General features: G+C 33.3%; 2 protein-coding genes across 2 annotated transcripts in view; one reads left to right on the top strand and one right to left on the bottom strand.

Annotated features, from left to right (window-relative positions):
- LOC105172177 (glutathione gamma-glutamylcysteinyltransferase 1-like) lies at positions 897-7,425 on the top strand. Its single transcript, XM_011093537.2, has 8 exons — positions 897-1,047; positions 2,036-2,192; positions 3,820-4,058; positions 4,570-4,733; positions 5,253-5,304; positions 6,081-6,308; positions 6,456-6,917; positions 7,022-7,425. The coding sequence occupies exons 1-8, from the start codon at positions 973-975 to the stop codon at positions 7,106-7,108; spliced, it is 1,464 nt and encodes a 487-aa protein (XP_011091839.1). The 5' UTR covers positions 897-972; the 3' UTR covers positions 7,109-7,425.
- The window catches only part of LOC105172176 (protein NRT1/ PTR FAMILY 5.4-like), a 6,167-nt gene continuing 3,601 nt past the window's right edge, over positions 10,179-12,744 (bottom strand). Inside the window, exon 4 of the mRNA XM_011093536.2 lies at positions 10,179-11,164. Coding sequence (XP_011091838.1) covers positions 10,300-11,164 — 865 coding nt within the window. The 3' untranslated portion in view covers positions 10,179-10,299. The remainder of the gene's footprint in view (positions 11,165-12,744) is intronic.

The raw sequence follows: 12,744 nt of genomic DNA, 5'->3' as shown, positions 1-12,744 counted from the left end.
CTTCTAAAATAAATTTAATTGATTAAAAATTATTTTATCCCTATTTATTTTAAAAATAATATTTTTTCTTATATTTGCACTTGTTGTTTATCAATAATAATTGTTTTCCACAAAAAGTAATAAATTTTATTTCGACTAGTATATTTATATTTATATTTTTTTAAATATTAAAAGAAAAGTGAATGTTTAATTCAATTATACTTCCATTGCGTAATATATTTTTTAATGGTATAGGAATAATATAATTAGATAATATAACAAATAAAATATAAAAGTTCTAAATATTTAATATGTGAAAGTATAAATTTGATATGTTAAAATTATTCGAATTATTTGAAAATTTTAATATGAACTTTAAATATGTAATTTCAAAAATAAATTAAAAATAGTAAAATTGAATTAAAATTATTATAATGAGGGTATAATAGTAAAAAAAAAGTTGAATTTATTTACAAAAAACATTTATTTGATTTAAAAGCGCTTTTCTTAAAGATTTCATTAGAAGCTGATATTGTAAATAGTTTAAAAGTACTATTTTAAAGCCCAAAGCGGAAAAATAGTTTTTAGAAGCTCACGCAAATACTCTCATAATTTTATCAAATATTAAAAATAATAATAATATTTTACATAATAAAAAATATTTATAATTATATCAAATTTCATAATTTTACGAAAAAATTATAGAAAACGAAGTACAAACAAAACCATGTGGAGAAGGAATCGGAATTTCATCTTCTGGACCATAGCTTTCAAAGTTCCAAACAAATGGAGACCAACACTGAAATTACCTGTTTACCCTTATTTCTCATTGTATGTAAAACGACGGAAATACCCCCCAATCTGGCGGCACCTAATTGGTTGATCCGCCAGCCCAATTAACGTCCCGGAGAGAACTTTTGAAAATCGCTTCTTCAGGCGGGGATAGTAGCAGCATTGTCGTCCGCACACAGTGAAGTGTGTTTGTGCGTGAAAATGGCGGTAGCGGGGTTCTACAGGCGCGCCCTTCCTTCTCCTCCAGCTATTGATTTTTCTTCTCCTGAAGGCAAGGTATTCTCCTGTTCCCGTGTGTGTAACTTCGTGATAAGCAATGTATACGAAATGCTTATTGTCAAGCTTGAATTGATGTGAGAGTTGAGATGAGCTTGAGGCAGCTTTTTAGTGAGCAGTGATGTGATCTATTTCACATTTTAGGACTTTTAATTAGTGGAGTCGAGCTGCAAATCTTGCAGAAATTTCAAGTCGAGTTTGTTATGTTCGTTTATGAACTGAGATGAACGTTTCATATTTGATCTCGAGTTGGGTTTTCGTTGAGTAGTTTGATTCATGTTTGCCCTATTTTCCTGGTTAGGGAAGTGTGGTTCTTGTAACTTGTCTGTTCTCTTCTATACTCAAAATCTAATTTCTCATTGTGGTAACTGAAAGATAGTGACAGCAAGTGGTTCTATCTGCCTGTGCTGCATTAGTGCCCCAGGAAGAAATAAATAATTCAAGAAATGGTGATTAAGTATATAAGTTTGTTCAAAGTATGAGACAAATTGCATATGGATTGATTAAAGACGTGTAGGCCAACTGGTATGGAAGTTCTTGCACTGTAGTTATGGTGAAAAATAAGGTTATCTTTTCATTATCTTCAGGCAATCTATTAACAAAACTATCGACGCTCAATTTTGTCCAGAATCATTTTTCTTTTTTTTGTTAATTTTGGCTTCATGACCAAATTTCGTATATCCATTTCAAATTAATTTGTGAAAATTTTATTGTTTGTGAAGTTAATTTCGCATCTAAGCCAGTAAGCCTATAGTTGTTCTATATCCTTTGCAGAAATGAACATGGTAGTACCATAAGTAGTTTACCACCATTGCCTCTTCCCTCTTCTTGATATTACCATATATCATCCCATCTTTAGGCCCCTTTTTCAGTAATCGTTTCCACCCAGTTGTGCATAAGCTACTAGCATGAGAATTTTCTGCAGCATAGAGGACATGGCATTCTGTATTTTCAAATGACTGACTTTCCGTATGATTTGCCACTTCAGAAACTCTTCGGGGAGTCACTTCAAAAAGGAAATATGGAAGGGTTTTTCAAGTTGATTTCTTATTATCAAACACAATCTGAGCCTGCATATTGTGGTTTGACCACCCTTGCAATGGTCTTGAATGCCCTTGCTATTGATCCATGTAGAAAATGGAAAGGTAACTTTTGTTATGCTAAGAATGGAACTTTTGCATGGCTAATGCTGTTTCAGCTACTCATGGACTGCTCCATATATTTAAGTGACATTGCCAAGATTTCACCATGCTGAATTTTTTGATTACTATTGCTTGAGTGTCATATTACTACCAATTTTTGAATTTTTTTCAATATATGGTTATATTTTGGATACTAAATATAACTTCATTACTGTTGGAAAACTTGTATACATCAGAAAGTGCTTAAATAAAGAGTCTATATGTAGCCATCTTCTAGGAGTGCTGCAAACATAATCTTATTTTTAAGTACTCAGTAGTCTCAATATACTCAAATCAAATTAGAAAGAACTAAAGAACCTATGCAAGGAGTCTAAGTGACACCACACTTCTGCGAAAACACCATTTCAATAACAGAACGAATCCTGATATCAACTTCAGCTTGCACCAATGGGAAATAGCATTTACATTTGTTTCAACATTCTGAAAGCATCTACCATTTCTTTCAGCCCATATGTAGTATACACAAGCAGCAAGAACTCCTTTCTTACTTTACTAAATTGAGCATGTTTAAGACGGAAATCGGTCTATGCCACTGAAGAGGAATTTTAATTCCTATTCAATTTGAAGTGAACACCAAAAGATATTTTGACTGTGGACAAACGGAGAATAGATGAGAACTACCCTCAGGACAGTTAATGCAGGGCACACAAACATCAATTCTGAACACGAATACAGTGTCTCTGCAACCTGGCTTTTCTTAGCAACATTTTCCTAGTTGCTATCCGGAAACTAAGACTATGTTTAGGAATGTCGAAGAGACTCCAAATCAACAGCGCAAGGGTAAACATATTTTCTAACCAGAAGCCAATACTATCCAGATTTAATAGAATATAGGTCCTGTTAAATCTGTTGTCCACCAGTTATTCTGACATCCAAGTGCAAGGAAATCCCTTGTCTTCATTACCTTTTTGCCAATACCAATCAACTCTTTTGGATAAATTTCATGGATCTGTTTTATCCATAATGTGTTAGTCTTTAAAGCTAAATCTCAAACCTACCTGCAACTGCTCATTCCAAACACCATATATTTTCAACCCCAAGCCTCCTTTACTAATAGTTAACAGACTTCTTGCCCTCTTATCAGAGGAACTGTCTCACTTCCTTGACCTTTATCCCAACCACTCATTTTTGCAATAATTATGTCCACTGCTTATAAAAAAGTTCTGCTATTAATCTAATGACTCTTCTTGAGTTGAAAACTTCTAATTTCTGAAAACTGTTTTACATTAATGGTTTCTTTAATTTATTCAATCAAGAGAAATTAGTTGCTGCCTTATCTACCTTGGGTTGTCTGCATACTTCTTGTAAATTATGCTTTGCCCCAATTTCCAGACATCAACAGAGTGTTCTGCTACCCTTCACTCTGAGTAGGAAGAGGAGGTGAGCAACAGAGGAGAGAGATATGGTGCATCTTCGATTCTTTAACTGAAGAACATCTTTTTGAAATTTGAAATTCTCAACTTTCCTTTTTTGGTTTTTGTTGTAAACGACTTTCTTAAAAGTGGAAATTGCTTCATCTCTATTACTTGTTGGAGTTTTCTGTCATGAAATTATTGGAATCCAAATACAGGACCTTGGAGATGGTTTGATGAAACTATGTTGGATTGCTGCGAGCCACTAGAAAACGTCCGCGATAAGGGCATATCATTTGGGAAAGTTGTATGTTTGGCACGCTGTGCAGGTGCCAATGTCGAAGCTTTTCGCACTGATCAGAGCTCTATTGATGAGTTTCGGAAGTATGTAATGATGTGTTCTACATCAGATGATTGTCATGTGATCTCATCATATAGTAGAAGAGTTTTTAAGCAGGTAGACGTCTAACTATCTTTTCTTATTTTATTCACATCTTCAGATGTCTTCTTTTCTTTCTAACCATCACAAATTTAGTAGTATGCCATTCTGTGTGCTGGTCTCTTGTATGTACATCTATTATTGGTTCATGAGCTCTTAATGCCACTATTACATATAAGGTGCTACCTTGTTTAGAAGTATCTCATTTGATTTAAGTAATAACAATATTTTATAGTCTTTATTTATTTCAGAAAGGAAAAATACAATTCAAAACAGACTTGCTGGATTGTTGCTCTCATAATGTCTGATAGTATTTCAATTGAAAACTTTTCTACAAGAAAGCTCATTAGGAAAAAGTGAAAAAAAGCCAAAGTAGACCTATGAATCTCTGGAATGTAAAAACACTCTCTATCACTGAATGTTTTGTTTGACTCTGCGTTTTGTATATCAGCTTGAAGTTTGGGAAGGTCTTGTCATAATAGCATTATCTTGCTGGTTCCACTGATGAATTGTCTAATACTTATTGCAGACTGGAACAGGTCATTTTTCTCCCATTGGTGGATATCATGCTGAGAGTGATATGGTGCTGATTCTTGATGTTGCAAGGTTTAAATATCCTCCTCACTGGGTTCCACTCTCACTTCTTTGGGAAGCCATGGATACTGTTGTTGAAGCAACTGGACTACGCAGAGGGTATGCTTAAATAAAGATATGGCCACACTTATTAGAGAAAGAATTTTTTTGTCAATAGGTGTAGAAAGAGAAAAAAGTAAATTCAGATGCTACCTACTATTTTGAAAGTAGTTTAAAATTTTTCTTTTACATTTGTTCAAATGCCACTTTGTGTACTAGGTGTGTGTGGGGGTGTGTTGTGTATAACATAGTATTTCAATGAGTATATTACATGGCAGGAATAATGTTCGTGTCGATGGTTTCTGGTTGGCAACATATGTTGGCTAACTTATTTTGCTGACCTTAATCCTTCAGCCTTACTGGAAGGTCTTTGTCAAATAATTCCAACAGTCCATCTTCAAGTCCTTGCTCATTTTCTAAAGAACAGAAATGAAAGATCCTTATAAGATAGGAACATACTGAAGCTATTATTTTCCTCGTTTGATCTAAATTAGGCAGTGCATATTGAAGCAAACATTTGTCTTGTTGCTGAAACAAATATCAAAAGCTTATCTTATTGTTTCATTTACTTGTATTCAGGTTCATGCTTGTGTCTAGGCAGCAAAGAGCACCAGCTTTGCTTTATGCCATGGTATGATCTATATAACTGATTTTTCATTACCAACCTTTGTAAGCTAAAGAACAGACAAGCAGATAATGGATTTAGACATGTTTATGCCTGTCCTTCCAGAAGCGAGTTCCGTTACTAAGGAACAACTCAGAAAGAAAAGTGACCTAGATTATGTATAATTTTATGTAATTTATTAGGGATTTATCCTTGTTGATTGCATTGCTTTCCTCGCTTTATGGGGTTCAAATGGACATAGAACTGTTAGCATTATGAATACATTCCATCAATATCGTTTTGCGTACTGACCAATGTTAGATTTCTAGATAAGTGAAGAGAGAAATAGAAGACGAACATTTACATGGTTTGGTCATATGACCTACGCTCACGAGACAAATGCCCAAAGGCCTAAATCATATTATTTACTCTTAGTTTGATGATATAACCTCCACCTATTTATATAGGTGAAATACATATGTGTATAACATAAAAATAAGGAAATATTTCCAAAATCAAATCATATAGATATCACAAGAATCACTAAGACTTTGTTGTGATCCTCTTGTGATTTTATAGTTATTTGGAGAATCAATTTATGATTCGCAACAACCAACAATCAAAATAAAACACGGTAGGGAAAATACCCTTTTCCCCAAAGAATCAGCTAACTTTATGGTAGTTTATTATTGTATTGTCTCTTGAATGGTGTGAGGTCAGTTTCTTATATTCTTACAAATCTAAGTTCATTCCTATAGTTCTTAGCAGCTCCATTGAGTTTGTACTTTGATTCTGTTTGGCAGAGCTGCAAACATGAGAGTTGGATTAGTACTGCAAAATACTTGATGGATGATGTTCCAGTGCTGTTAAGCTCAGATAATGTCAAGGACATAAAACATGCCATTTCGACTGTTTTCTTATCTCTACCATCAGATTTTTCAGAGTTCATTAAGTGGGTGGTGGAGGTCTGCAGAAAAGAGAATGTCCATCAAGCTCTAAGCCAAGAAGAGAAATCAAAACTTGCTATGAAGGTAAAAAACAAATGAAACATCTATGTCTGTACTTTCAAACAGTTGTAGTTGTGCCTATGATCCGTCATCCACGGTGAAGTTTTTAACAACTCCATAGTGTTACTTTTGTTTTCTTCGCCAACTTCACTTATATATCCAATTTCTCAGGAGGAGGTGTTGAAACTAGTGCAAGAGACTGGCCTTTACAAGCATGTGACCAATACCTTGTCTGCTGAAAATTCATTTTGCAGGACAGAACAAACTTTGGGTCACATATGTCATCTGCCTAATATTGCAGCTGGTGCTTGCTGTCGAGAAACATGTGCAGGATCTTATAAGGCTACCAATAGTGACAAGCATGTTACAGTAGCCTCTGGGACAGTGGCCAACCACACTGTCGAACAGGGAGTTGCTAGTCTAGTCTCTTCGTCTCAAAGAGAGCTTAATTCCTGCACTTTCGGCAACTCATGTGGTTGCTCGGCTATGCAACCGGCAAGCAGTGATGTTTTTACAGCACTTCTACTGGCATTGCCACCTCGAACATGGTCTGCCATTAAAGACAGAAAGGTTTCGGAGGAGATATCTATCTTAGTTTCTATAGAGAGTCTTCCTCCATTTCTCCAGGATGAGGTATATATTTGTTGCGTTTGACCCTCTCAATTCCGTTAACAACCCCCATTCCCCCCGAAAGAAAAAAGAATAATAATAATAACATCTCATTTTGGATATAACAGATTTTGCACTTGAGAGATCAGCTCCTCCTTCTCAAGAGATGCAAAGATAACAGAGTGGAAGATGATCTGGATGCTCCGATGATCTGAGTAAGTATTATTTTGGTTATAGCACAACTGACTGCTTCAATTCTTGTCTGGTGTAGGCTTAATGTAAGTAACAGTAGGGGCATGAACTGTCCTCAATGCTTTCTAGACTCCACCTACAGAATGATTGCTGTTCGGAGCAGAATAATTGATGTCCCTGAATTGCACTATATGAGATGCACAGGACGCCTTTGCTTATGCATGTCTGTAGCACCCCACAATAACTTTATCTTTTTTAAATATCACACTTAAAGTAAATTTTGTTTATACATGTAAATAAACACATAATACAATCTCTATTGAGTATATATATACACGTAATCTCATCATCATCACTAGCAAATTTATCATTTCGTCTACAAGATTGTACATATGCCTATTAGATTCCACAACATGAAACTTTTGTAATTAGTTCATAAGTTATTCTCATTTTTAATTCATATTTACACAATTCTAAAATATGATTTTTGTCTTTATTGACGAATGTGTCTGTATATTGGCTCGACTTGATTGAAATATAAAGTTTGGACCTAGCCTTCGGTGGGTAAAGATCTATACCTGAAAAATGTTAGTAGAGGAATGAGTTTGCAACTCACTAAGTAAATAACCGGCATCACCTATACATGCACATCAGGCATAGTTTCAAACAGGACAACTTAAGTAGCATATATAAAATGTGATCAATTTGATTCCAATAAGGTTCATTTTATCCACAAAGCAATCATCCCACATAAGTAAAGCAATTGAAATCTCCCGTTTGTAATAAGCTTACAAGATGTATCATAGTATCTTTCTGTATACAAATAAGATTACATCGATTTTGTTATACTCATGATGCCATCATATCACAATAATAGGACAGTCAGTGGAACACTTTCTTTTTTAGTATGCTTATAAGAGGGTGATGTGGTATTTTCTCCATCAACTCAATCTCACCATTCATTACATAATGTTTAAATAAATCCCCTTGACACGCCACACAAGCTTATCAATTTCATTTCGCATCATAACTCTTTTCATATCGCATCATAGCTCTTTTTATATCGCATTATAGCTCTTTTCATTTCATTTCGCCACACAGGCTATTCAACAACATTAAAGAGTACCCATGTCACAATTATATTCAATTTCCACCATTCCCTTATTTTCACATATCACCATTCTTGTAAGCAACTAGTAATGTAAAACTATATATGAACATATTTTCATTTACAAGCACCAACAACACGTCATTCAACAAATATAATATTTCAATATATTTTCTCATTTCACATACACAATATCATCATTCAAATTAAATCATCCATCACTCATACATTTTTAGATAAATCAGTTTCAACACAAATAATGGATTTATGTAAAAGTAATACCATAAAGAAATAAAACATATATAGATAATACTAATTGTTTAATTACCTGACTTATAATATTTTACTGACAAATAAAGAGTTGTTCAATTCTCTACTTTATGTTCGAATCCCATTTAGTGGGACCGTTGAATGCGTGTAAATGTGTGAATTGCATATGTTTTTTTTTTGTGTGTGCGCGTGCAATTTGAAAGGGAAGCGGTGCGTTGGCAGCCACTTGTCAATTTTTTGTTTTGTAGACCTTAATCAGTTTGGTATTTTTTGTAGTTTTTATTTGAGTCTCATATTTATTAGATTATTTAGTATATTAGGGTTTTTTTTTTTACAAAATTTTACAACCTTATGAGATAATCTGAAATTTTAATTTGAAATTTAACTTGCTTTTTGGCATGTTGGTCTAGGAGTACAAGATGAGTCGAGCCGAGACAGCTCGAACGAGCTCGAAAATTTTTGAGTTTGAGTTGAGCTGGCTTAAGCTCGAGCTCTTTTATGAGCTGAGCTCGAACTTAAGTATTTCTGTTCGAAAGTTCTTGAACTACTTGTATCTTTTTTTTAATACTTTATTTTTTAGTTTTTGTTATATATATTTACTACATATTCAATATTTTATATCAATTTCACATAGAGTTTTATTTAATCAATATATCATATTTTAATTCTTAATAATAATAAAATATGATATGTTTACTTATTTTATTATCTAATAATTATCTAAAATTAAGCTTGATTAACAATTTAGTGATTTTATATATTTTTTTATAAATAATTATTTCATACAATGCATATGAATTTTATTTTTATGTTTCTATATCAATTTGTAATCTCTTTGTACTTTTATAAGTGAAGAAATTCATTGATATTGAATTGCATTACAAAAGAGTCCAAAATCAGATCAAGTAATGCTTGGTTTAAAAAATTCTTTTTCTTATTATTGTATAATTGAAAGATACAAAAATTTAAATTACCACCATCATATTTTAAAAATGTAGTTTTATTTTATCATTTTTATTTTACTTTTAAAAAATATAATTCCTTCTTCCACTATCTTTCTAAAGTTAATTTTCTATGTATACATTTTAAAGGCCAATCCATTCAATCAATTTTGATAAATTGTTCATCAATTGATCTTTCTTCTCTTCCATCTAATTAAATACATATATAGTGTTTGCTTGAGATTGAATTTTTAATCATGTACATATGGCGAGTAGTAATTTTAGTTCTATACAAATCAATTCTGCCAATTTTTTTTCTATATTTTTAAAAATTTCGCACAATGATGATAAAAATGACAGAAAAAGTGCACGTTACATACACATGACCAGCGTGCATTTTTCTTCTCATGTTAACAAATTTAGGCTATTTTTGTTCTTAATTTGCGAAATTTTCAAAATTACAAAATAAAATTATCAAAATGATTTCGTATATGACTAAAATGGTTATCCCCATACTTACAGGACTAAAATTATATTTTTTTCTACAATCGATAGTATAATTTTTAAGTTACACTGTTGAGTTTAATTACATGAGTCTTTCTTTATTCTGTTAGTTCATGTGATTTATATCGCTTATAACGGATCTCTTGGCCTGTCGGGGGTGAAGCTTCATAATAATTCATGACTGTGTTGTACTTTTATACTTTTTTTCTATTTATGAAATTTACATTTATCCAAAACTAAAAAAAAAAAAAAAAATTTAAGTTACACGGATAGTACAAACATTTAATGTCACTCAACATATATAACACGAAAACATTGATCACATGATGGTGACTCCACAAACTTTCAAAAAAATTGGCAAACAAGTAAAATTCCACTCAACATTCCCATACTACTCCAATTCTTTCTCACCAGAACGACCCTGAAAACCACCTTGATCAGCGCTCTTGTACACAAACCTCCTCGCAAGACAAACATACCCACAGAGATTGACAGCACTCAGGGCAGCCAAAACCCAGTAAAAATACTCAAGATTAGCCCTGTTAATGTTGTCCCCAAGCCACTCATGCCCACCCCTCGAGCTAACCCCTTGCACGATACATATCAACCCACTGCTCAAAAAGCTCCCAATCCCAATCACACTGATGTACGCCGCTGCACCCACGCTTCTCATCTCCACCGGCATTTGATCATAGAACAACTCCTGCAATCCAACCACAGTGAACACATCAGAAAGCCCGCATATCACGTACTGCGGCACCAGCCACCAAATGGCCATTGGAACGACGGACTTAGGCTCGTCCACGAGCCCGTTGTCGCGTGCAATGTTAACCCTTTTGGCCTCGACGGATGCTGCCACAGCCATGGCCAAGATTGATAGGACTAGTCCGGTCCCGATACGTTGCAGGATCGTTATGCCGGAGGCGCGGCCGGTGATGGCTCTGGCGATGGGGACGAGGGCTCGTTCGTATAGCAGGACGGAGGCTAGGATTGTGAGGCCTGTGAAGACTTGGAATGAGGCTGGCGGGATGTGGAAGGTTGGTGTGATGGTTCTGACCATTGTGCTGCCTTGCTTGGTGAAGTATGTGCCGAGTTGGGCTGTTACTACTGCGAACATGAGGCAGCTGAACCAGATGGGAATGAGTTGGAGGAGTAGTTTCACTTCCTCCACTTGGTTTGAAGAGCATAGTCTCCAGGGGTTCCTTTTCTCAGTTGATGTGTCTTTGTCGTCTATCATCGTTGCCTTGTCCAGAAATCTGCAGAATCACAGTAACTATGAAATGACCGATCACATAATAAGTATAAAATATTTATTTTTATACACGCTAAGATTATGAAAATTATGTCTTTGATTTTATTTAATATAAAACGTTATACATGTATGTCGTGGTTATATGTTCGATGAAATAAAGATGTAATAAAGCTAAAATAGAAAATTTAGTCCTTAAGTAACTTTTGAGATAAATTAGAGCTAGTTATCTTTCGCGAAATTTATCATAATTATTAATATTTTATTGTTATTTAAAAATTACAAATTTCCTTCTCAAATGAAGTATAACTATATGGCCCCTAGATGGTGCCGTGTAAATTACTACTTTACCATTATTAATTTTTTTTTAAGAAAAAATTTAAAAATATCTGAGGGTCATTAAGGCTTATTAACCCATAAAAATACTTTTAAAAAAATAGAAAGCATATAAAATTTAATTATATTTCAAAAGGATATTTTAATCCGTTCACTACAAAAATTAGATGAAAACCTAACAGGGCTAACGAAAATGGCTCATTATTAGGTTGACATCAAAATGAGACTGTAATTATATACCAAATTTTATGAAAAAAGACGGTAATTTACTCTAAAATATCGATGCAGTTGAAGAAAGAATAATAATATAAAGGCGCTAAATTCAAATGGATTGGTCCTATACTTGGACCCAATTCTACTTTAGAATAAAAAGAATGACCTCGTGAGTTGGGATGACAATGAATTCGAGTTAGATGCAAATCCAACTCCACAACGGGGGAGTTTTAAAACTCAAATTGGATTTGAGTTTACGAGATTATGACTCAAACCGAACCAAACTCAAATTTTTTTAATATTTTACTTATATTTATTTAATATACATATTTAGAGCCCAATATATGTACATTTAAGTTCATAAAAAATGTATTTAAATTTGAATACTATTATTACTTCATATTATAAAATTATGGTATATTATAAATTAAAGTTACATATTTTAGTATTTCAAGCACTTTACATCATACTTTATTCCGAACTTTTATTATATGTTTTTAGGTTAATTTTATTTTGGTCACTTAAGTTAGTTACTAAATTTACATTTGGTAGCCCTTCTTATGATCTCATCAATTTAATTCTTATTATTTTAAAAAAAAATGATCAAAGTTAATCTTGACCGTTAATTGACCATTTAAAATAACATATGGACCTTTATGAAAAACGGCAAACCAACAATAAAGACAAAAAATTAATAGCCCGTTATGCATTATAGGAAAAAGATGAAAATAACCAAAATCGAGAGGAATTCGCTTTTCATATCTTAAGTTAGTCACTAAATCACTTTCTTCCAACTTTGTCAATTTTTATTCTCAGGTAAAAATCGATCAAAATAAATCATAACCGTAGTTACCAAAAGGATCCCCTGTTAATTTAGACGGTCAACTAACGATGATGACTAATTTTGCTCATTATAAGAAAATTTGGAGGCTAAAAATTGATGAGGTCGGACATGGGATATCACAGATGATTTAGTGACTAACTTAACGGACGCAAAAGTGTAATTACCCCCTTTTTTTTTTAATTTCAGTTAACATA

This window comes from Sesamum indicum, linkage group LG10, assembly GCF_000512975.1.
Source record: "Sesamum indicum cultivar Zhongzhi No. 13 linkage group LG10, S_indicum_v1.0, whole genome shotgun sequence".
Taxonomy (NCBI): Eukaryota; Viridiplantae; Streptophyta; class Magnoliopsida; order Lamiales; family Pedaliaceae; genus Sesamum; species Sesamum indicum.
Note: the sequence above shows the minus strand (reverse complement) of the source record. Positions and strands in the feature narration are given on the sequence as shown.